This window comes from Acartia tonsa, chromosome 14 (assembly GCF_053477335.1).
Source record: "Acartia tonsa isolate MP-2025a chromosome 14, ASM5347733v1, whole genome shotgun sequence".
NCBI lineage: Eukaryota > Metazoa > Arthropoda > Copepoda > Calanoida > Acartiidae > Acartia > Acartia tonsa.
This window is the reverse complement of record NC_137273.1, coordinates 30,837,929-30,864,135: the sequence shown is the minus strand read 5'-3', so window position 1 is coordinate 30,864,135 and position 26,207 is coordinate 30,837,929. Positions and strand designations below refer to the sequence as shown.

At 38.7% G+C, this 26,207-nt stretch overlaps 2 protein-coding genes across 2 annotated transcripts in view; both read left to right on the top strand.

Moving 5' to 3' along the window:
• LOC145305407 (unconventional myosin-XVIIIa-like) overlaps nucleotides 1–26,207 on the top strand; it is a 201,893-nt gene that overhangs the window by 87,077 nt on the left and 88,609 nt on the right. Inside the window, exons 29-33 of the mRNA XM_080147025.1 lie at nucleotides 20,085–20,166; nucleotides 21,554–21,600; nucleotides 22,368–22,457; nucleotides 22,765–22,844; nucleotides 23,214–23,277. Of these exons, the coding sequence (XP_080003151.1) occupies nucleotides 20,085–20,166; nucleotides 21,554–21,600; nucleotides 22,368–22,457; nucleotides 22,765–22,844; nucleotides 23,214–23,277 (363 nt within the window). The remainder of the gene's footprint in view (nucleotides 1–20,084; nucleotides 20,167–21,553; nucleotides 21,601–22,367; nucleotides 22,458–22,764; nucleotides 22,845–23,213; nucleotides 23,278–26,207) is intronic.
• LOC145306319 (uncharacterized) lies at nucleotides 25–17,200 on the top strand. Its single transcript, XM_080148401.1, has 14 exons — nucleotides 25–542; nucleotides 706–743; nucleotides 9,869–9,909; nucleotides 10,414–10,559; nucleotides 10,775–11,824; nucleotides 11,945–12,324; nucleotides 12,435–12,530; nucleotides 12,805–12,901; nucleotides 13,132–13,218; nucleotides 13,429–13,753; nucleotides 15,057–15,169; nucleotides 15,410–15,842; nucleotides 16,343–16,512; nucleotides 17,021–17,200. Exons 1-14 carry the CDS (start codon nucleotides 72–74, stop codon nucleotides 17,198–17,200), a joined length of 3,627 nt encoding a protein of 1,208 aa, XP_080004527.1. The 5' UTR covers nucleotides 25–71.

The following is a 26,207-nucleotide window of genomic DNA, read 5'->3' as shown; positions in this document are numbered from 1 at the left end:
TAATTATATATTGACCTTTATGTCCTACAGGCTCTGCCACCTCTCTGAGTCCAGGTACACCATCTAAATCAATGTACAGGATAGTCAGAGTAAATGGGAAACCTGCCACAAGAACCACTCTTCTAACAAGCAACAACAATAACATTAAAAGCAATACAAGACCAACAAGTGATAAAATTAAGCAAAAGGCAAAATCTAACTCCCCACCACCCTTGCGCCCCAGCCCACCACGTGATTATGTCCTTAGAAAATCATCTACTCCACCAACCCCACCACGTCCTAGTCCTCCTCGACAAAGCCCACCAAAATTTGGCGCCAAAAAGCGTAACAGCTACAGCAAAGACGACTTTCTACTAGATGACACCCCACCACGGCCACCACCTCCTGTTCTATACACATCAACGCTACCACCACCTGTGCCAAAGAAAATGGGCGGGAAAATGACCACACCAACAAAGTATAATTCTAAAACCCTGCCAGCCACCAAGAGGACAGCTGTTGTGCCCAAACAAAAACCCCTCCAGAAGTCTCAACCATTACAGGTAAAACTATTTTCAGTTTTGGGAGCTTGTATTGTGGATATACATATATTCGATATAGGTCATTTTTTATAATTATTTGATATCATCATAAATAATTTTGTTTATATTACCTTTTAAATATTTTCTCATTCTTTTAGTTGGTCATTAAAATTTGTTACTTTAGATTCAATCTCCATCAGTGATTGCTGCTCTGAACTTCAGGAAAAATAATCTTTCAATAGCTTTAGCAAGATTTTAATGAAATTAAATAACATTGGGAAAATTTTGCTTTAAACTTTTTAGGAGCTACTCTGGTAAGCCGAGCGTACTCGGCCCACGGGGTAACGAGTTCGGATTCAACGGGCCCTAGCCTTTAAGTATTCTACCAAACAAACAAGCAGGATTCAATCATACAGAATTATATATTTAAACTGAATAATATTTACAAGTTATGTTTACTATATATATACAACAAAAATATGACAATAGTTAGGTTTGAAGGGGGTGTGGGGCGCTAGGGCTTAGCGCCCGACGGTAGACAGGCTGTGGGGGCAGCGGTGGTAAAAGGGGAGGCAATGCCTCCCGATTATATAAGTGCATGATGGACTCGTGATAGTTGCATGTTCAAGTCCCCTCCCCACATTTAGGCAGGCTTAGTTTGACCGCCGGGTGCGGGGTTAACAGCGGTCATGAGATGGATAGTGATATAATAGGATTAGTGCGGGGGGTTTGTTATCATAAGTCACAGCGAAGCAACTCTGTATTCGGCCTGTCCGTATGGGTGTCGTATTACCACAACCTCCCCTTCAAGGGTTGCGTGGCTCCTGAGCCACCAGGCCTTGAACCTGGGGATACGACAGCCGGCTCATGCGCCGGACAGGCAGTTCCTGGGGCACAGCTCGATGGAGGACAGCTCGGGCTACACAGGCTCCTCGGGACACTCGTTGCTCGGTCTGACTGTGGTTGGTGATCAGCATTGTCAGCTCCTGGTTGGCTTCTAGGCGTGGGTTGGCCACGGCCAGGCCTCGCCGCTGGAAATTTTGCCTCGTCTGCAGGATCAGTTCTGTCTCGGCTGGTAACTGGACACGGAGGCCTAGGCAGATTCTGGTGGTTCCTAAGGGTGGAATGGTGATGGCAAAGGGCGCATAGAATTCCATGGGGGCGCCTGCTTGATTCAGGTTGCTTGGCCTCCTAGCTCCTACCCGGATGGGGATGGCTGTCATCAGCAGGGGGCACATGGCTTCTTCTTCTTCTTCTGGGGCGGCTTCTTCCATCGCAGTGGCTGGCTCTTCTCCTACAGGTCCGCTGCTGGCTGGCAGGTTCTCCATGTCTGCGTCAGGGTTCCAGATGGCATCTCTGAGTGGCTCTGGAGCGGGCGGCGGCGGCGGTGGTTCGTTGGGTTGCTCCTGCAGGTTTTCCTCCACTGGGTCACGATCTTGGCCGCTAGGCTGTGGGGCGGCTGCGGCTGGCTGGTGCACTGGGAACTCTCCTGGGTTGCTAGCTGCGGGCGCCGCCGCTCCAACTGGCAGCTCGGTGGCATCCTCGTCGCCGTCCACGTCAACTTGGATGTCTTCTGGGATCTGGTGGGCAGTCACATCTCCAGTGTATTTGCGCAGTCGGCCTACATGCGCGGTAACTTCTGAGATCCTGGCTACTGGAGAGGCAGGTTTGATGACATAATGGACTTCTGTAGCTTTCCTCACTACTTTCCAGGGGCCAGTCCATCTCTTGGTAATCTTGGCTGCCTTTCCTGGCACCAGGCGAGGGGCCAGGTACCAGACCAAGTCTCCAACCTCATACTTGGCCGTGCCTTCGTAAGCTGCCGCGCTCCTCCTGATGGCTCCCTCCTCCTTCTGCTGGATGGCATCATAAACTGCATAGTAGCGCTGCAACAGAGCTTGGACGTTGGCTGGAACTGAAGCATATTCGGTCTCTGGCAGCCGTAGCACCATGTCCACCGGAAGTTTGGCCTCTCTCCCAAAGAAGGCCAGGAACGGGGTCACACCAGTGGATCTACAGGCCTTGGTGTTGTAGGCAAAGGCGATGGCAGGCAGGTGGGGCTCCCAGTTGTTATCGTCTCTGTCTAGGAACAGGCGCATGCCTGTGTTGAGCGTCCTATGAAACCTCTCCACTCGGTTGGACTGTGGATTGTAGGGTGGTGGATGTGTCAGGCCAATCTCGAGCCGGGAGGCCAGTTCCTGGAATACCTGGCTGGTAAATTCCATTCCATTGTCGGAATGGATCTTCAGGGGGCATCCGAACGTGGCCAGGTGGCGGTGCAACAGGGCTTCAGCCACCGTGAGGGTGCGCTTGTTGGGGATGGCGTAGAGGCTGACAAACCGGCTAAATCCATCTTGGCAGGTGAGGATGTAGCGGTTCCCAGCTGGGGTCTCTGGCAGTGGCCCCACCAGGTCGATGAATAGGACTTGCTGTGGATACCCCTGGCGGGAGGGCACGTGGATCCCCTGCTTCAGCCTCTCCTTGGTAACTTTCTGGACACACTCAGGGCAGGTTTGTACCATCAGGCGGACGTCACGGGCCAGGTTGGGCCACCAGAAGTGCATGGCAACGCGGGCGATAGTTGCGTCCATCCCAAAGTGCCCAGCCATGGGGGTCCCATGGGCTAGAAAGAACGCATCCTGCTGGAGGGCCGAAGGCAGCAGGTATCTTGTCCTCTCTCCTGTCAGAGTCTGGTCAGTGGTGGTGAGGCAGCCATGCTCGTCAAGCCCCAGGGCTGAGAAGCGGCTGGCGTACTGCTGCTCGTCTCGTTCCTTGCCACGCAGCTCAGCCTTGGTTGGAGCCTTGCCATCAGCCACCCATTGGCGGACACGGAGCAGGAGGGGGTCCTGTGTCTGGGCTTCCAATACTCTAGCTGAATCCAGTCGGGCGGCAGGAGGCCGGCTAGCTGCGGGCTCCCCTAGCTGGGCCAGGTTGTGGATATACTCAGCCTGCTCTGCTAATTCTTCGGCGCTAGCCGTTGGCATGTTGGCATCTTCCCGGCGGCTGAGGGCGTCGGCGTTGGTATTCTGGGTGCCAGGCCTGTGGCAGACGGTAAAGTCTAAGGCCGCTAGCTCCTCCTGCCAGCGGGCCACCATCCCTGTGGATGTGTTCAGTGATTTCATCTGTAGCAGGGCAGAGGAATCAGTGTTGATCTGGAAGCTGCGGTAGGACAAGATGCCGTGGAATTTTCGGATCCCATAGATAATGGCGGCCATCTCTCCCTTCCAGGACGGGTAGCGCGTCTCAGGGTCGGTTGTCTTGCGCCCCACGGCGGCAATCAGCCTCTCCTTGCCCTCCTGGCATTGACTCAGTATGGCAGAGATGGCGCGGCTGCTGAAATCTGTGGTGAGCTGGAACACTGCTGGTAAATCAAACCTGGGCGGCGCTCGGATGGGGGCCTGTCGGAACTTGTCCTTGAGTTGCAGCAGCTGGGCTTCCATCTCAGGTGTCCAGGTTAGGGCCTTGGCCGTCTTCTGCCGATTCATCTCGTAGGTGAGGTCTGCGTACTCTGGGATGAACAGGCGGTAGTATCCAAAGAAGCCCAGCAACGCCAGCAAATCCTTGGGGGTGCTAGGGGCTGGCCAGTCCAAGATGCGGTCAATATAGTCCTCTTGCATGGCTATCCCCTCTCGGCTGAGGGTGTGACCCAGATAATCCACCTTGGACCGGAACAACTTGGTCTTGGCTGGCTTGAGGCGGATCCCTCCCCTGCGGTGGGCTTCCAAGACCTCTCGGAGCCTGGCCAGGTGGGCCCAGGTATCCTGGTGGAAGGTCAGGACGTCGTCAAGGTATGACTGGAGGTTGGCTGTGCCTAGTGGGTTTAGGACCCCTGCAATAAACCTGGAATAGACAGACGGTGCCGTAGCCAGGCCAAAGGGCATCCTTTTCCATTGATACAAGCCCCTGGGGGTGGTGAAGGCGGTGCAGGGCCGGCTATCCTCAGACACACGGATGGTGTAATATGCGGCCACCGCGTCTAGAGCACTGTAGACACGGTGCCCGCCAGCTCGTTCCACCAATTGCTGGATCCTGGGCAGGGGGTAGCTGTCCAGCTCCAGACACTTGTTGAGGGCCCTGTAGTCGACGGCCCAGCGGGTGCTCCCGTCCTTCTTCTTGATGGGCACCAGGGGGCTGCTCCAGGCGGAGTCCGACGGCTCTATGACTCCTTCCTGCAGCCAAGTGTCCAGTTGTTTCTCCAGTTCAGCCTCTTGCCACGGGTTCAGATCCCTAAATCTCTGGCGGATCGGCTGGGTCCCTGGCTTGAGGCGCAGCTGCAATTCAACCACATCTGTGCAGCCGGGGGTAGAATTGGAGAAGACGTCCCTGTACTCTGACAACGTAGTCCAGACCTCCTTCTTGAGCAAGGGGTCCTTGCGTAGGAACTCATTGTCTTCCATCTCCAAGGCCTCCCACAACTCTTGCATGTCTATAGGCTCAGCAGGTTCTTGGACCGAGTGGAGACGCGGGGGAGGCGTATCAGAGACCTCCAGGATGTCAGGTTTGACCAGCTCCCCTGCCACTGGGAGGCCAGCATCCAGCAAGAGGGGCACCTCCCCCTCATTGACCACCAGTACTCTAAACACAGTGGCAGAGCCAGGCCTGTGGGCATACAGGCCCTCTGGAATAACAAGGTCCTCCCCAAACCTCTGTTCTGGGGCAGCTAGTTGAATGGCATCCTTGGTGCGGTGGCCTACTAGCTCAACAGGGACTGCCATAACCCCGCGGCCAGGCAGGACCACCCGCTTGACTGTGCGGAGCTGGGGTGGTTGACCGTCAGTTGGAGTGACAGCGCTCAGCCTATACGTGGCTGGTGAGGGGTCAGCCTTGGCTCCGGGACCCACCGGCCGCGACTTGACGGGCTCGGCTTCTGGAGAGGCTGACGTGTCGGAGCCAGGCTTGGCTCCGGGGGCGTCCGGCCACGATTTGACGGGCTCGGCGCTGGGAGAGGCCAAAATGCTGGGTCCAGCTTTGGCTCCGTGGGCGTCCGGCCGCGACTTGACGGGCACGGCGCCGGGAGAGGCTGGGGCCTGAGAGTTGAGTGTGGCTTCGGGGACATCAGACCGCGACTTGACGGGTCTGGACTCGGGCTTGGCTGGTGGACTGGCTGGAGGTCCCAGGTAGAGGGGGCCAGGTGGACACGGCTGGCCGTTGATAAAAATGTCGGAGGAGAAGATTGGTTCTGGAGGGCTGGCAATCTCAGGAAACGTTGTTGGCAGGCTCTCCCTTGGCACCTTGGGCACTGGGGGCAACCCCATGGCTAGCAGGTTAGCTCCCTTGTGTGCGTTGAGCTCAGCGTCCACCCAGTGTGTGCCTTTCTCAACCACACGCGGCTGCTCAGGCAGGGGGCCTGGCAGAGGCCCCTCATAGCTTAGCTCTCTCTCGGCTGTCTCCCGGTCAATGGGGACGCCACGGAGTGGGATAAATTCCCCACGCGCCCACAAGCAAGGTGGTTGCATGTCGAAACAGAGCCTAGTTCCGAACTCCTTGAGAAAATACCCTCCTAAGTTCAGAGGGTGGGAGAGATTTCGGACCACAGTCACGTGGTATAGATGGAGTATAAGAGTGTGTGAAACTGCCATATATAACTCTTTTAATTTTCCAATTACCTGGAGGGGCTGGCCTTCCTCATTAGCAGTCAGGATCTGGGTGTTGTCCGGAATCAACATGCGTTGCACGCCCATTGCGTGCATGAGGTGCTCAGAAATTACAGCAGACCCTGGTACACGGTTGCCAGAATCAACCATGGCATCAACCTGTACATGCTGGGCAGGGTCAGGAGTAGGAAACCTCACCCTGATATGGCAGGGGAAGTGGAGGTCCTGCCCTTGAGACAAGGGGGCCTCTCGTTCGGCTGGGGTTGGCAGAAACTTTGGTGGTGGCCGCACCGCAGCTATGGTGGTATCGCTTACCATGGTGGCTTAGACTGTAGCTTCGAATCACTAGAGCTTATTAATTATCACTTGGTCAACAATTTTATATTTATTTTTATCACTTGGTTGACATTTTATACACAATGATGTGTTGTTATCACTAGGAGCTCTAGGTGTGATTCTGGAAGCACTGGCAGCAGGGAATGTCCGTCCTGCAAGGTTCAGAGGGGTGACGGCGGTAGGGAATGACCCGTCCTACAGCGCCGCTGGTTCGAATCCCGACAAATGGCGGCAGGGAATGGCCCGTCCTGCAGCGCCTCGGGTTCGAATCCTGGGAGACAGCGGCAGGGAATGTCCCGTCCTGCCGTGCCTGTGGCTCAAAATCTGCTATCCGTCGCAGTGGTAGGGCTTACTTGTGTGCTGCAGCTTCGCAGCCACACATTGCCTTCTTAGGGAGACCAGCACACAGCTGTCTGTCTCGTAGGTTTGGCCTGGGTGTCCTGGGGCTTGTCCCAGCTACACTTGCCAATTTAGACTCAGTTTTGTAGCCGTCTGAGCTAAATTATCCGGTTGCCGTGGCTGCGCACCTAGCGCTACTCCTACACGACACGGAAAAAGCGTCTTAACTGGCGCTTTTAGCAGGCTAAATCTGCTTGCCGTAGGCCAGAGGCCCACATATTGCGTTCAAAATGATGGAAATTCGACCTAAAAAGGCCGTCTCACGGGTCAGTTGGCGGCTGATTGTCCCCTTACTTGCCAAAGGGTCCAATCAGAGGTAGAATAGGCTAGTTTCTGTAAGGCTCGATTGAAACACGCTGACACCAAGTTCTGGTAAGCCGAGCGTACTCGGCCCACGGGGTAACGAGTTCGGATTCAACGGGCCCTAGCCTTTAAGTATTCTACCAAACAAACAAGCAGGATTCAATCATACAGAATTATATATTTAAACTGAATAATATTTACAAGTTATGTTTACTATATATATACAACAAAAATATGACAATAGTTAGGTTTGAAGGGGGTGTGGGGCGCTAGGGCTTAGCGCCCGACGGTAGACAGGCTGTGGGGGCAGCGGTGGTAAAAGGGGAGGCAATGCCTCCCGATTATATAAGTGCATGATGGACTCGTGATAGTTGCATGTTCAAGTCCCCTCCCCACATTTAGGCAGGCTTAGTTTGACCGCCGGGTGCGGGGTTAACAGCGGTCATGAGATGGATAGTGATATAATAGGATTAGTGCGGGGGGTTTGTTATCATAAGTCACAGCGAAGCAACTCTGTATTCGGCCTGTCCGTATGGGTGTCGTATTACCACACTACAATTTATAACCGTTATATCAAATAATATATTAAAAGATACCATAGGCAGTTGTCCGCTGATAGGAAAATGAAAATTAAAGGAAAAATTCCTATTTTGTTGGCTTAGAGGAAAATATAACCGGTTATTATCTAGCAGAAAATGAAAAACTCAAAACTTTATGAGGGAAGGGGGGATTAAAGATGGAGGAATTTTTTTATACATATCTATATCCCTGACAAAGCATATTTTGCGGTGTAAAAGAATTTAAGTTTCATTAGAATAAGATGCTAAGGGAAGAAATAACAAATTAGATAAAATACTAAGACATTCTCAGATAAAGAACTTGCAAACACAATGAATTAAAAATGGCTAAAAAAAGCTAACTGTAGGGGTACTTGAAGGAAGGCTGGGGGGTAAAGTCAATCTTCTTTGTCAATTTTAGTTTTTAAGGTGCTTTAAATTGGGAGGGTAGCGTACCTAACTCCAGATATAGACCTTCCATGGACCTAAATGAAACTTCATTGGAAAGGAAAACCATATTGGTCCAGCGGCGGTTTGCAACACACAGATACGGAATCTCCCTTTGCATTTGAATCCTAACTTCAGAGAACCGGGGCTACCTTCTCACACATAGACAGATACATGCAGACATCCTGAGAAGGTGATTAAAGTCCCTCAACAGATTATGGCGTCATACGATAGAATAGCCATTGAGTGGCCAGTAAAAACTGTAATTGACCAATGGTAAAATTTATGCTTGCCTCTCATTGGTTATTTTATCGTATGACGTCATAATCTGTTGAGGGACTTTAATCATCTTCACATCCTGATTCTTTATGCATGGATATTAAAGATACTAAAATTGTTAATAAAAAATCGTAAAAAACAAAGTTCATAAAAAAAGTACATTGGTTAGCAAATTACAAAAAATCAGCCTAAAATCAGAAGAGAAATCAGATTTTTTATATGGAAATTTGATTAGAGCATTACAGACAGACAGACAGAGCAAGTGAGATATAAAGTATTTCCTAATTGGTCAGCAGAATCTTCACCTAAAAATTCAGATGTTTATCTTTAAAACAGCCTAAACGTAGATGACAGACGTACAGTTGAAATTATAGAGTAGCTTAAATAATTTGACCACTGCCTAGTACACTGTGACACTTTATGTAAACAGAATTTATTGTCATGTATTTGTGGGGAACAAATGTATTGAAAAGATAGCACTTTAATTGGATTATACGTGGATATTAAGATATATAAGTTTTCCGGAATTTTAAAGTTTGGGGGAGATTTGAAATCTGCATCAAATTTTGAGGATTTTTTTTATAAAATTCGTTTTTCTATAATTCTTTATCTAAAAGCGGAAATGCAATTTAAGTTAATTAATTTTGGCATCTGTGATTGGTGGTGTATTTAAAAAATCTGCGCTCTGATTGGATGGCGTACATCATTCAACCAATTAGAGCGCAGGTAGTTTAAAATCCACCTATCCTATTGGTCAAAATTAATTAACTTAAAATGCATTTCCGCTTTTAGATAAAGAATTATACAAAAAACGAAGTTTATAAAAAATCCTTAAAATTTGATGCAGATTTCAAATCTCCCCCTGATATTAAAATTCCGGAAAACTTATATATCTTAGTGGATATATTAACAGGGGAAAGTTTGTCCTCAATTTACCTTGCTAATATTGACCTCATTTATTGGTCAGTTTATCCAGTGGAAGGGGGGGCGGGGTAAGGGGTAAAAAGGGTGGATGGGGGTATATTTATTTAGCCATGTACAAGTTTCACTTTATTAGAATTACATGATAATCTGGTGTAACATCCAAGAGATAATAAATCCATTGCTTTTTCACAAAATAGAAATTACTTTCAGGTCAATGATTCTCTATGAAGTCTAATTGTGTTTTTAAAAGAATATCTTTCATTTCTTGCAGGGAGGGGTGGGACATTGGACTATAAATCACACTAGTACCTGAAGTTTTGTAACCGCTTTCTCTTATTTATTGGCTTCAATAAATTGGATGCTTTGTTTAATTTTGATTAATTGGGTACAAAGTGAAAATCAAGGCTGACGGACCTAGTAAGTTGTATACTTGTGATGCTCTTAGGAAAGGATTATTCTTCACCGAAATAACCAGTATCTAAATATAATCAAAGATTATTTAATACAGATCTGATAAAACTAGCAAATCAACAGAAAAAGATAATAAAGGTAATTTTAAATTAATAGTGTCTCCAAGATAAAACATTACTACAAGAAACCTGTATTTACCATTTTTACATTAATCACTGCAGTCTTTTGTTAAAATATAATAAATGCAGAAATATGTCAGAAGTCTTGTGATTTTTAACTATTGCTTCTCTCTTTCTTATGGCCACTTAACATATGCTCAATTTCCGTTTGTCCATTTGTGATTTTTTTGTGCTTTGCTACTTATGGATGCTGTCATCCTTGTTTATTTATGATGTAATATCAGGGACGGAGGAGACATTGAGCTGTTAATTACAATGGTACCAAAAGTTTTATAACCATGTTAACTTGTGTATACTTTGGTTACTTTTACTGAATTTTGATTAGTTAGCTAAAAACTTTTAATGTCTAAACATTTCAACCAATAGATTTACTCTATAGAATGAGTAATCTTGTTTATCCTCATTGGGGATGTATATCAATTTATTATCCATTGTCTTATCCCTTATGATCTGCATATTTTAGATGGTATTGATGAAAATAAATCTGCGAGTCAAAGTGATGATAAAACAAACACAGTTTCTGATAATTCCAAACTTACAGATAATGAATCTTCTAACACTGACAAGGAGAGATCTTTGGAAAGTTTTTATGATAATTTGGATACAAAAGTAAGTATCTTTATAAGCATAGCTACTCTATAAGTAGTATATATTCATACATCAATATTAGTATCAGCTGTAAGTTCCTGTTGATTTTTAAAATTTTTGTTGCAACTAAAACTTTTAAAATTGATTTAATTTCATAAATCATATTGTTTTTTGCATTTTTGCTAATATATTAACTCTTTTTCTACTAAACAGTTCTATATAAATTTTACTTTTAGGAAAACAAGAGAGAGAGAAAGGACACACTTAGTGAAAAAGAAACCGAAATAATTGAACAAATAGTGAAAGAAACACTTAAAAGTGCTGCAATTGCCAAAAACACCAAAAAATCCCCAGAAAAAGAAAATCCGCCAAAATTGCCACAAAGGAAAAGATCTCCTTCCTCGTTCTCTCGACCACCATCTCTATCCCCAACAAAATCATCAGTTGTCAAGTCATTGTCAAATTCAACAACCAGTTCAACATCCACCACACGGTCAACAACAATTTCCAGATCAGGAAGAGAATCAAAATCATCTTCGCCACCAGATTTAGAAAGAATTTCTCCTCCAACTTTTGGAAATTATAAAAGATTGTCTTTGCAAAATGCTTCTCTAAATTCAAGACAAACTAAGAGCACCATGAAGGCCGAGCCTCAAGTAAGGAAAGCAAGTTCAGTAACTTCTTTAAGACAATCAAGTGTAAATCAACCTATATCTTCTAGAGTTTCAAAAGGATCAACTACAAACTCAAGAAATTCATCTTTATCAACAAGCTTGGCCAATAGTAAGTCAACATCAACTACAAGTATAGCAAGTGCAAAGAGTACAACCTCTGTAATTAATACAAGGAGCTCATCATTGACATCAAATAATACAAAGAGATCAACAGCAGCAAGAAATACAATTCCAATGACACAAAAATCCGGGAAAATTGCCGCAGAATCTTTGGCGCAACGAGCAAAGACGACATCTGAAGAGCGGCTGAGTAAATTTAGGAAAAACATGACCAGGTCAACTTCCCTGGAACAGAAGTCTTCAGCAGGCAGTAAGAGAAAGTCAAGTATAACTTCTACTGCTTCTGAGTCTGATCAGGATTCTGTGAGATCCTCTAGAATGAGTAGATCATCATCTTTGTCAGTATCAAGTGATGGATTATCTAATGCAAAGAATAAATCAAGATTTTCACCGGCAAAATCAAAGTTCTCTATAAAATCAAAGCTTACTTCTTCAACCAAATCAACAAGAGATGCTGTAAAACCTGGAATTTCTGAAAAAACAAATTTGAAGGTAATTATGCTGTTTACTCAATTGTAAATTTTAAAAAGTTTTTTTTATTATAACCTACTTAACAAATTATGTAATTGGTTCTTAATTTTAAAATTCATTTAAATATTCATTTTGATTTAGACAAATTCAGCTTCAAAATCAATACAAACAGATGATCTAGTGCAAACCAATTCTAGTACAGAAACCAAACCAAACCAAGAAAACGCGGAAAACTTAACAGATGAGCCAAATCAGGGAAGAATTTTCCCCATAAATCCAATTAGAGATCTGATCAAATTCTATGAGGATGAAAAAAGAGCTGAAGAAGAAAAGAGATTAAAGGATATGGTAACACTTGAGGATAAATGCTTTAATAATCAAGAGCCAAGCTATAGTACATACCTAATTGAGGGTACAAAAAGTACAAAAGAGAAAAGTACGGCTGTTCTAGATACTCTTGCTGATGATGCCATATCCTGTTCTCCAAGCCAGTGGACCCAAAGTAGCGCTGGCAGTTCCAGGTACATTTATTTAAAAGGAAAATTAGGATAGGAAAAAGAAAAATAATAAAATTTTCAAGTTATTGTAATAATTTTATTAATTGTAAGTGATTTTTAATAAATTTGTTTAGTATTAACCCAAGCCTTGGACGGTTAAGCCAACTTAGTCTTGACAGAAGTTTAGAAACTTGGTTGACCAGTCCTTTGGAAATGATAGTACTATCCAGGTAAAGATAGATAGATAGATAGATTATAATGCCCAAAAAATGGGATACAGTTTTAACTTTTTTCCATGAATTCAAATAAATGTTTGTCTGTCTGTCCTATTTTTTTAAGTTTAGCATATTTTAATTTTTTATGTTTAGCACATTTTGATTTTTTTAAAGCTTAATGCATTATAAAATAAATTCTAAGTAGTAGCATGAATAAGATTTTGTCTTTAGCATTTTAAAAAGTATAAGTTTTTAAAAAAACTAATCTTTTCCTTTTTTTCATTTGTAGTGAGATGAATTCCAAAGAAATGGATTTATTGGATCAATGCTTGTATGATCTGATTGTCAGTTCCAGAGATATTAAATCTTTGCCAACAGACACAAATGTAAGTATAATTTGCCCATGAAGGGATGGGACATTGGGCTGGAAATTATGCTGGTACCCAAAGTTTTAAAATACCATTCTCTCATACGTTAGCTTAAAACTTTTGGCACTTTAAAATTTTGTATTGATTGTGACAAATATCTACCGAAGGGGTTATTTTATTTTTCATAATTGGGGTTGAACATCTTAAATGCTGGTACCCAATACTCTATAATTACCTCTTTTTTCCAGGCCAGTTTGAAGCCCGAGGACTTGGTGACTATTCTTGATCATCACCGACGCCATTCAAGATCGCAGGACCTCAAAACCTCATATCAGGTCATTCTTTATGCATTTTAGAGAAGAAATCTTAGATTGTAACTCGAAGATAATTTTTTATGACCCCAGAAACCTCTACAACATTAGTCTCACTCTCTTGTATTCATTTCATTCTCTTCTGTTATATTTTGTTCTGAAGATTTATACTTGGTCTCTGAAAAATAATACATCCTTTTATTTCAATTTATTTAAAAATGATTTTATTTTTAGACAATCATTGATTTTGTTGAGGACCAAAAATCTGGCCTTCCATCAGTTACCTCGCTCAGAAACCGGTTTTCCGGTCAAACACCCTTCAATTGCAAAGAAACTGAAATTTCTGTTCCAAAACTTGAACCAAAAAATCCACAAAATTCTGTGAATCCAAAATGTAAAAAAGAAGCATTTGATATTAAAGACGTATCTGTAAAAGAGAGAAAGGCAAGTGAGAAAAGAGATGCTTCCCTGAAAAGATTAATGGTGAAGAAACAACCCTCGGATGAAGATTTGGACGATGGATGTTTCACAGGAAAATTTTCTATAGTTTTTTTATGGAGTTTCGTGTAGGGAAAGGACAATTGAAATTAAATAAAAGATAATTCAAACAGGAGCATGAACATAAATTGGAGCAAACACTAAGGGGAAGAGGGAAGTAAATTAAAAATTTTCATGTCATTTTTAAAATGTCGTGTAATCCTTGAGTAAATAAAAGCACGTTTAAAGACTTATAAAGAAGCTTCACTTCTAAAATCAGCATTTAATAATATTAATGAACTACAATGGAAAATTTTTCTAATTTTAGATGTTTCATTTGCTGGTACCTTTGCTAATGCTGTTTCACAAGGCATATTATAATTCATTTTCTTTCCTGAATTAATTTTTTCCATCCCTATATTAGCAGTTATAGTTTAATTGTTTTTCATATAGAATTTTATATTTGTACAATAGAAATATAAGAATAGAAGCATATTCTGAACCCCTTTTTCGTCAAATCTAAGAAGGAACATTTCTAGCAGACAAAAGTATTGTTTACTTTCGACTCAAGCTGATGTGTATTCTTAAAAAAATATAGACTCGCTACTCGATAGTGAGGCAAAATTATTTTTAGTGAAAAATCATCCAAAAGCACATTAAAAATCTACAAAAATTAAACAAAATCATATGTTAATAACCCTTTAATATTTTATTTAATTTTTGTAAATTTTTTTATTCGATTTTGGAGGATTTTTCACAAAAATAATTTTGCCTCACCAGCGAGTAGCCAGCTTAACTTGTTTTTTAAGAATCCACCTCGTTTCGAAGCTTTCAAATTTAAACGAAATTTTTGTGCAATTAATTCTGATTCCGCAAAGCTTTCTACTAAGAAAATATACTGTTTACAGCTGACTTTTAACTATGTATGAAATGAAAAACAACATGCATTCGTAACAAGATGTGTACAAAATTTCAACCAATGAAATTAAATGTATGTACCGATGCGATTCTCCTATTGGCTCAATCAGACATTCCCTCTCTTTCTTAGTACCTTTATTATTTGTACATATATTCAATAGATAGATAACCTTAGATGGTCCTTAATACACAAAAATCTTCCAACTTATAAAATATTTTCTAGCAGAAACTTTTTTTTTATTTAGTCACATGTAATTTAATAATTTTCTGATTCAAAGCTTTATCTTAAGAAATTATACTGTTTATAGATATCTTATTAAATGTGCACACTTCCTAAAGACAGATGTGGTCAGATTGTTCCTACACTGTGCCACCATTGGTACAATTAAGAGATTTATCATCTAGAATTTCTATATTTATTGTATATTTCCAAATGAATATTAATTAAAATGAATTCAATATCAAAGAATCAGTAGATGAAGGGTCTTTTACTGAAGTTTCTTATTCTGGCACTTTCGCCAGAGAGATATTAGAGGACAAACATAGGATTGAAGAACCTACTTCTGTTGTCATTAAAGAGGTCAGATTCATAGATTTATTAGTGGATAGATAGACAGACAAGCAATCATACTATTGATAGATAGACACAAAGATACTTTTGCTAGAGAGATATTAGAGGACAAATATAGGATAAAAGAACCTACTTCTGTTGTTGTTAATGAGGTCAGATTCATTTATTGATTTGTTCTATATATTGATTGATTGATTGATAGCTGAACAGACAAACAATCTTTGATATACCTTACGTCTTTTTTTGTAGGTTTCAGTAAACAAAGCCGAGATAGCTTCTGGCTGGGCTAAAATACAAAAATTTCTGGCTTCCAAGAAAAACATTGGAGTCAACACTAAGCCAGTTCAGGCCATAAACAAATCAGTGGGCTCGCCCCAAGTTAATAAATCAGTGAGTACATCATGTATAGAGGTTATGGAAAAATCAATAAACACGCCTAATGAGGCTATTAACAAAACAATAGATGTATCACATAACCCCAAGGGTATGAGCAAAACTTTAGATAGGCCAGTTAGAGCCAAGAAAATACCAGTTCAAGCTATCAATGAGAATGTAAAGGCCAGTGAAGAAAGGAGATTAGCTGAAGCAACTAACAAGCTTGTTACTCTTAGAATTGATGAAGATAAATTGAATGGTTCTACAGAAACATTAACTCAAGTTAGTGAAGCTACTACTATACCAGGTATGAATACTTTTATTGGTTGATTATTTGTCTTTGGAGAATTAAGTGATTATTTGATTTGATAATAGATTGATTGATTGATTGATAACTTGAATGATAGATAGATTGATATATTAGGCAAATAGATTCATTTAAAGATATATTGAATATTGATTGAAAATTAATTAATTGATTTATGGATTGATTGGATGATTAAGAGATAGATAGAATGGTAGATCAATGAATTCATTGATTCATAGATTTATATATTGATTGATATAATTTGAATATTTCTTGGATGGATTGACATCTATATTGTGTGATTGATAGAAATATTGATTGTTAGCTAAATTGATGGATAGAAGGGTTGATTGAAAGATTATTTGAAAGAATTTTTGATTAATTTATAGAATATATTAATTGATAAATAGCTTAACTGACATACAAACAGACAAACTTAGTTAAAATAAAACCTTGGATATGGGAATCTACACAGAAAATTTAACAATATAATTATTTAGGAAGTTCAATAATGACCTCCATGAAGGATAACAACAGTGACTATGACTCCATATCATCAACTACTATGACAGCAAATGACAACAATAATATGACCACATTCTGTCATGATAATATGACAAACAGCTCACCGCCAAAACCCTCGCCAAGGCTGAAACGAAAAGCTCGAAAGGCAAAAATATGTTTCATTTTGCTATTTGATAATTTCATTATAGTTTAATAATGGACTGTTAATAACACTGGCAACCAAAGTTTTATAAGCATCTTTTCTTATTAGTCCACTTTAAAATATTTGGTTCTTTGCTAGTGTCAATGACGTCCAAGCTTTTTATTAAGGTTGGGGTGGAAACTCAAGGGGGGGGGGGGTGAATTCAATTCTCCTAGCATCTTGGACGTCCCTGCATAGTGTCTAAACTATTCAGCCAATAATTTGTATCTACAGAAGAGATCATTTTAATTTTCATAATTGGGGATGTATATCAATTTATCGTCAATTGTCTTAACAATTAGGACCAGGGCCTCCAAGAGGGTGGGGGACCCAATCAAAAAAAAATATAATTACTCCACAGAAAATAACCAGCATTACCCCCCCCCCCCCCCACCTTAATAAAAAACTTGGACGTCCAGGCTTTTTACTCTTCAACTTAGTAATAAATTAAATAAAACTTATTTTTTATAAGGAACAATTATTACAACAGCACAAATTGTATGGAAAAACAGTTCTGGACAGTATTGTGAAAGAAAACAAAGCACCATCTGAAATTTTAGACAACACTGAAATTTATAGAACTAAAGAGTCAAGAGCAAAGTCACATGATTCATCCATTAAAACTTCAATTTCAGGAATGTTACAGCTTTAGCTTTTCGTTTTGGGTGAAGGGGGTAAACCTTTTACCCCAAATAGGAAGTACATTTTTTTAGTCAAAGATTTATTACCTTAAATGGTAAATTAGGCACGATAATCTGTCTGACTTTAAAATTAATTTCATCAATGGATTTATTGCAAAAATATATAAAATTGAATAATAAATTGTGTCCGGGAATTGATCCTTATCTCTTTATGTTGTCCACCAGTCAGTCTCAGTCAGTCCGTATTGCTATGTGAATGTGATTTTCTCAGCTTGTGTGAAGATTTCATATACCAATTAGCATCCAGAATGACGAAAGATTTCCCGATTTTTTTATCCGATAATTCCATTCTTAATTTTAACAAATGAACTTTGAAACTCGTTGTCCGAATTCCTCTCTTAGATTTTTTTTGTGCTTGGCTAATTATGGATGTTGTCATCCTTACTTCTTTCTTTTTCCATTTAAAAAGAAAAAAATGTAAGTGGGGATTCTGTACCCCCGTAGGTGTAGATTCAAAGCCACTAGTTAAAATAAAGCTGTAACAATCAACTTATAGGATTAGATGATCTAATCAATGATCTCGTTGATCATTCTCAATCAGTAAGAAAAAACATTGACAACGACTTGTCAGAATCTATAGCTGAAAAAAGTGCTCTTAAAGACGCTATTAAAGATGCTTTCAGAGAAGCTACAGCCGCTAAAAGTGCCACTAAAGAATCTATAACTGCTCATAATGATAACAAGGACGCTAAAAGTGATAGCAATGATAATCTTGAAAATTCTCAAAGTGATGATACTGAAAATAATGATGAAGAACAAAAACAGGTTTTTTTAGTTTGGCGTATTTTTAATCTTTTTAGTATTTGAGGATTTTTTATTTATATTCATAATCATAAATACTCTATACCTATACAATTTTTTATTTTATTTACTGTTTGTGTATTTTAGTACATACAAAAAATACATTTATACATACTATGTACAATAATTATATTATAATTTACCTTAATACAGTACCTATGTATATCTTATCATATAAAGTGGTAAGGATATTTTCTGTACATTAAGATCTCGCTAACTACCAAACTATTTCAGTTCTCTATCTTTAAGAAGCCTCACATAGGTCCCGGGATGTTTTTATGCTGTTAATTTCTAATTTTGTATTTTAAATAACTTATTGTTTTTCATGTACATCATGAAGTAATTGTTATTAATGATAATTGTCAAATGATAATGTCTTTAGAAACAGGTAAAACAGAATTATAGACTTACAGACATACAGACAAGAATAAGTTACACATTACCTTCGCTTCTTGACTACCATGGATTGTGTAATCCTTGTTATGTTTGTTAACATTGGGTGGTTTTTGCATAATTATTACCAGGAACAAAGGGATAGGACAATGGAATATTGATTATTTATTTCCCCAAATTATGATCAACAAAATTCCGTCCTGGGAAGTTTTTTATTATTCATTGTCCTCCTCTCAAAGAAATGGCGCAAAAAATAGCTTAAACCCAGTCAAAGGTTTACATGAGAAATAGGCTAAATCTATCCTGAAATCAATATAAACCTTCCCTAAAATTAAACTCTCATCGAATCAAGGGATAAACAAAAAAAACTTTACTACTTTGCTTACTGCTCCAAAATAATTATAAACCTTTCCAGCTACATTGTAAAGGAGAACCATATCATTTCAGCGGTTAGCGAGAATCTTCGGTAAATACAGATAGACTCCAAAAAATCCTGTTTCTTTTATATAAAGATTACTCCTTTTTCCTTGAAACTACTAAATCATTGAATAAAAGTTCTGTTTATGGTAATCAAATCAGCAAATTCAGGGAGGGGAAAAGACATGGGACGATAAATTATTTAAATTCCCAGTGTAGATAAACTAAGATTATCCAAAATTTAAAGCCCACGAATAACTTTTGTTTTTTATAAACTTTGGGTACCAGTGTGATTTACAGCCCAATGTTCCTCTCCCCCTCACCCTTCCTCCAAATTAGACAATTTAGAAAGACAATAGTGCTTTAATAAATCAACTACCCTTTCTTCCCCCGTAATAATCATATACGCTACCAATACCTGAAGTATTTTTTTGTTCTCATCATTGATTTGTTAAGCTTCGCTTTGTAGATGTTGTCATTCTTGTTGATATAATTAATTTGGTGAATATGAAATAATTGTTTCTTATTTTGTTAACAAAGAAAACAGAAAATAATGCAACAATGAATTGTTTATGCATTAAAACTTTTTAAAACTAACCAGTGGTTAAGTCTCTAGAGGCACTTGTGGTGGACGCGGGGGGGGGGAGATTAGACCCCTTCCCTAATTTTTAATTCTAGTTCTAAAAAGAAAGAGTAAAACAAACATTGGGTGGGAGGCTTATTTTTTTCTAGGGGTTATTTTTCTTGGGAGGGTGATAGTACCCTCCCCCTAAATAGTCATAAACCCTCCGAGGACCTATAAGAATCTACACTGTTAAGACAGAAACATATCCTGTTAATATTATATAAGGATTCATTAGTATTTAAAAATTGTACGTTATTTTTAAAATTTGGTCAGTAAATTATATTGCACTTTAAGCTTATAAAATCTTTCTACATATTCGATTGCTTAAAACCTTTTTCGAAATTATTTTTATCAAATCTTCATTGAGTATTATAATAAAATGTACAAACTAGTAGTGTTCAAATTTTTCAACCAATGGTTTCATTCTACAAAAAAGGTTAATTCTCCCCCCCCCCCTTCCACTAGAAAACAATTGCATATTTTTTAATTTAAAAAAATTATATTTATTTTAATTAAATCGTAATTAAGATGTACACATAGTGTACAAACTAAGAGTGTGCAAACATTGCCACCAATAATTTGTATTCTTTTATTTTCAGGTATTCCTACGAAGTGGAGTATTGCTGTACCTCGAGGAGGGACGAGAGGACAGGCTAAAACATAAAATTTTAAGACTACAGGAACATATTACACATTATTGGATACTAGCATCTTCGCCCCTAGCCTCTAGGGCTTTGCCCCAAGAGGTAATTTAAAACAAAACCAAAAAAATTGGAGATGCAACTACTAATTTCAAACTGATGTTTTAAAAAAGTTTAGGGGGATTTTTTGTGTTTTGGGGGGGTTGGGGGTGTCTCACCCCTAATAAATAACCTAAAACCACCACGTGACAGACAGACAGACATCATTCTACTTAGTATTACAAATATTATAACTTGGATGTTGCACCAGATTTTCATGTACTCTGATAAAGTGGTGTTAGCAGTTGTCACCCTCAATTCACCCTCTTTACTTCATCCCCTCCCCTTCTACTGGATGAACATACTGACCAATAAATGGCGTACATATTAGCTATCTAAATTGACGACAAATTTTCCTATGTCAATATATCCACGTATTTTATATCCATTTACACATAATGCTAACCGTCATACACTGGTGTTATGACGAACTAAACTTATTGCTAGGGCAATATCGTTCCATCGGTTAGCGAGATCCCTCGTTCGTTCAGACAGACAGACACAAAACCAAAAGACATCTTTTTACTTTAATATGAGAATATGCAGATTTTCATTTTGATATGATTTCTTTCAATTTAAATTTATACATCTATAATACAAAGTAGAATGATGTCTGTCCGTCCGTCTGTCTGTCTGTCCGTCTGTCTGTCCCTTAAGATCTCGATAACTACTTAACCGATCGGATTCTACTCTTCAGGGAATATACCTACTGGTCCTGTGGTGGTTTTAGGCTATTTCCTTGGGGGGGGGGACACCCCCAACCCCCCAAAAACAAAAAATCCCCCCACCAATTTTTTCTTTTAATTATTTAAAATAGTAGTGGAGTGGGGGTTCTCCAGGTAATAAAAGATTTAATTATACCTCTTGGGCCAAAGCCCCTAGAGGCTAGAGGTAAAGCCACTAGTATATAATAACCTTCTAAAATTCGAATTCATTTGACGTTACCTTTTCAATTTGATTTTTTGTAAATTGAAATTTACAGATAAGTAATTTTGAATAACACAGGGACAGTTTTGTAAATTAATAGCGCAGCAACATTTGAATTAACAATTTTGTAATCAAACAGAACAAAGTTTTAGAAGAGGTTTAGAGATTTTAATTATTGGAAAAATCTTTTTTATACATACTTGAAATTTTTTCCATGGGTGATTTCTCTTGGAAGGTCGCATGCGAATCCTCGAATTCGAATAGAATAGTTATAAATCTTTACTGTAAAGGAGAACCATATATGTTTAGCGGTTAGCGAGATCCTTATAGTTATACTCAGACATACATCCTGTTACTTTTATATAAGAATAGCATTAATGTGTAATACTTTACTGTATAGGCGGCTTGTCGCGGATTTTTAGCAAGAAAATACTTCCAAAAATTAAAGGTAAACAAATATTTTATAAGCAAAGCTACTCTATAATCTATATCACATGGAGTATTTGCATTTTTCTCCGCTTATGTAAGTAAAGATAATAAAAATAAATGGTGGGTGCTATAATCAGAGACCTCTCTGTCTTTTTAAAACCTTCCACGACATATAAGCAGCTCCCCCATTTCATACAAACTATATATGAGCTCTTTTGACTAGAAGGAAAGGTTTCGTGATTATAATATAATCTTTAAGAATCTTTTAGTGGCGAAGATACTCTATTATTAATTTTTTATGTCTGTCCGACCGTAATTAACGTTATATAAGTGTATTGTAATTTTCTCGGCTGTTATTTAAGATAGAAAGTTGAAATTGTCGGTGAAGATTCTAAGAATAACCAATAAGCACCTGTATATGAAATAATCTTATGTTGTCGTCTGTCAATCACGCTTAAAATAACATGAATATTTTTATTAAAGTTTCATGTTATTTCATTATTTATTGCATATAAGTCTGTTGAGTTTTGTCATCCTTTGTTTCATTATGGCTTCGAAACCGATTAATATCCGCTGGATTAGAACCGGTTCTCAGCCATACTGAAAAATTATGTATACCATCGCTTTACATACAAAATTTTCACGAATATTAAAATAAAAATCATAAAATTAAAACCAGTTTTCTTAGCCTGGGCCTTCGACAACGCGGGGCTAAAAAAACTGGTTTTAATCTTTTATTTTTTCATTTTGATATTTGCGAAAGGCTGACTATAATAACTATTTCAGACGCAAGATATCGCAATCAGATGCATTCAGAAGAACGTCAGGAAGTTCATCGGGGTCAGGGACTGGCAGTGGTGGAGACTTCTAGTCAAGGTAACACATTTCCCCCCCCCCCCTCCCTGGAAGAACCCTGTGCACGCCACTAACCAACCTTTTTATTGATGGGGGGTAAAAGTAGGGGTTTCAAAGTTTTAAAAAACTGTTCCAAAAATATGAATCACTGAAAAAATAGTAAAAATTTAAATTTGTTTTCAATTATGTTTATTGTTTAACATAAAAGTTTGATTTAAAATAATTATTTGTGATTAATTTATCAACCATTGTCTTATACTTTAATATATAAAGTTTATTTAGACCGTCCGTCCTTTCTATACGTCGAAATAACTTTTTTGATATTTAGGTATCTCCACTGTTGAATGTAGAAAGTACAGAAAAGAAATTGAACCAGTCAAAACAAGAATTAGAGGCATTAAAACAAAGGTGATCAATTAGTTCCTCGTTTCATACTAATCAAGAAAAATCCTGGGGGTGGGGTGGGGGGAACTATAAAAGGTCCATAGGGGCACTTAAGGAAAGGGATGGGGATAAAAGTCGATTCTCCACTTTAAAATTTTAAAAAATTGGAGGAAGGCCGGGGGTTATATTTTGGGGACGAATTCTCTTGGGAGGGTTAAGGTACCTTCCCCTAAAATAGTTATAAAAATTCTCTGGTCTCATGAGAAGCTTCATTTTAAATGAGAATCATACAGTTTCAGCGGTTAGCGAAATACTTTGCTATATACAGATAGACAGACAAACATCCTGTTACTTTTATATGAGAATTATGGACATAATCTTTTTATCTCTTAGGTTGGAGAAGGTTGAGAAGGAGAGAAAGGAGTTTAAGGACCAGGCAGAAACAGCACAAGCTAGGGTAAGTAAACAATTTAGTTTAGTTTATTGCCGCTAGGTGTTCTTTACTGCTTTTTTTAATTTGGCTAAAAGGAAGGGAAAGGCCAATGGATAATTAATCAATTAATATACTTAACTTTAAAAAATTATGCCTTTGGTAACTTCCAAGAATAGGGTTATTCAAAGTAACATGTGTAGATTTTTCACTAAGAATTTTTATATAAATAAGGATTATTACAGTTTTAACATAAATTTAGGAAGTAAAATAACTAATAGGCTATTGTCCAATCCCTGTAATTAAAGGAATTGCTTTTATATCTTCATGTAATAGCACAGACGACGACATTTAAAATAGTTTTTGTGTCAATTGTGTGGTGGTGGTTTTTGTGTTTATAATTTATAATACTTTTTTGTGCATGCTTTTAGATTTTGGAGTAGGGGGACAAAGTATCTTTAAAAAAAACATAAAAATGAGGGAGAAGTGGGAAAGAAAACCCCTAAGGAAGAGATGGAAAATCCCTCATTTTTATTAGGTCACATGGCTGATTTTTTTAGGCACTTTGTCTCCCTACATTTTGGATATTAATTAATGAATATGTCGTAAATTAATGTTAGCTATTGATTCTATAAAAATTATTGCCATGTTTTATTTCCATGGTTTAGACTTATTCTAGATTAACTATAGTTGGCTGTATCTACACAAATTCATTCCAGATATAGGTACTGTACCTTGTATAAAATATTACAATGAACTGAAATATAAATAAATTTAGTTTAGTGTCAAAAGCCTTTTTCAGGTCAAAAAAGAATATCTATTTAGCTCTCTAGCCTGTGGCATTAACAAACAATTGTACTCATATATCTATCCTTTTTAAAACTTCTCATTAAGCTGGGGAAATAAGATATGGGTGAAAACTTTTATGTCTTAACAAATGTTTAAATATAATTTTTGACAGATTTTCAATTTATCATTTTGAAATTTAAATAATTTTTCATACAATTATAGTTTTAAGTATTTGCTCTTTTTGACTTACAAAATTGGGGAGATTATTGATAATGCCACTTAAACTGAAAGTTGTCAACAAACAGGGTCTTTATGATACTTTAGGCTAGGTTAGGCTAAGTCAGGTTTACGAGAATTCCTTAAGGTTATTAAGTCCACGAAGCAGCTTATAGTGCCTAATAAAATATGACGTCATACAATACAAATGACCAATGATAGGCCAGTGGGCATTGTAATTGACCAAGTCAGCTCTTTCGTTTATTTGTATATACTAAATTTCTTTTAAGTATAAATTGATCTAAAGTATATTTATTGCTATTTTTTTACTTATTCAACAATTTATATTCATTTTTTTAAGGGCTACTTATGTTTATATCTTTTCATCATCTACTGTATAATAATGTATTGTTATTTTGCTTGTTATGCAGAATTCTGAACTTTTCGCAAAGGTCTTGATTATAATATATTTACAAACTAGAACATCAAAACAAAATTATCTTTTCGTTGATTTTATCCTTTTTATCTTTTTTAGTAGCGAAGCTACTCTATAATTTGCTTTGTTTGTCTGTTCGTCAGTCAGCCAGTCCGTCCGTCACTCAGTCCGTTACACCATGGAAGAAAATGTAATTTTCTCAGCTGTTATTCAAGATTCCCTATACCTATGAGCATCCAGAGCTGGATCTTTAAATCATTTTAGTGGTGAGCCAGATCGGGGTGAGCCGAATTTCAGCCAATCACAGCGCGGCATTTCATAAAATGCTGTGCTTTCATTGGTGGAAAGTTGGCTCACCCCGATCTGGCTCACCCCTAAAATGATTTAAAGATCCAGCTCTGTGTGTAATATAATTTTATAATGTATACAAACAAACATGAACACTTGTGGAGTGTTTAAACTTAAAAATCAGACTTGTACCTTGTTGTCGTAGGAATCATTGTTCTAACAGAAAAATAGAATAATTAAATCATACAACAAGGGTTGTCAAAAAAAAGGGGAAAAAATGTACATGTGTTTTAAATGGACGTTGGGACTTTGTGGCAGTAATTTTAGAGTTGCTTTCCTTTTTGAATTTTAAATAATTGTTATAGGAATCCCCATTCAAAGTTTGAAATCGATGAGATAATTCTTACATGCCTAAATTTAACAGAAAGAGCTAACCGTGACGTACGGACGTATAGACCCTAATTATAGAAAAGTTTCGCTTTTAATAATCCCACTGTCCTCATTTTTAAATGTTCCTCTAAAAATATCCTCCCCTAAATTCTTGCAATTAATTAGTGTTCGCGATCACTACTCCTAACTTAATTTTTAGTAGCGAAGCTACTCTATAATCAAGGAATTGTCTGTTCTTTAGCCCGTCAGTTTGTCCCAAGGTATTTTTTTCTGTCCAGCAGGGGTAAAATATTTGAACCAACCAATTGTGTGTCTTTTCCTTAAGATCTTACGAACTGCACTACTGTTAGATTGTAGAACAGATCTATAGTATAGATGTATATACAGACAACTACCTCCCTTCATTTTTCAAAGACCTCTTTCGTCTGCTTCTAAATAATTTTCTGCTACTTAGCTGTGTTAATATAAGCGATATCATTGGTTGATTTTCAATGACCCAATAGGAAGGTTGCACAAGACGATTGCGATGGGGAGATACAGTTATTTAACCCTTTCTCCCTCTAGTGTTTTACTCTAATGATTGTAGCTTTGTTTACACTCTTAAGAAAAAATAACTATTTTGAGGGAGGGCACCTCCACCCTCAAAGAAAAAATCTCCCCTGGCAACTTTACTTCTTCAAAAACTCTAATTCAACCTAATTGTTCACCTTAATTAATTTACCTCTTGAGGCCTTAGTAAGATATTATTATACTAGCGGCTATGACCCTAGAGGCCTCTAGGGGTACTTGAGGAGGGGAGAGTAAAATTTAATAATCCAATGTCTTATCTAAGATTTTA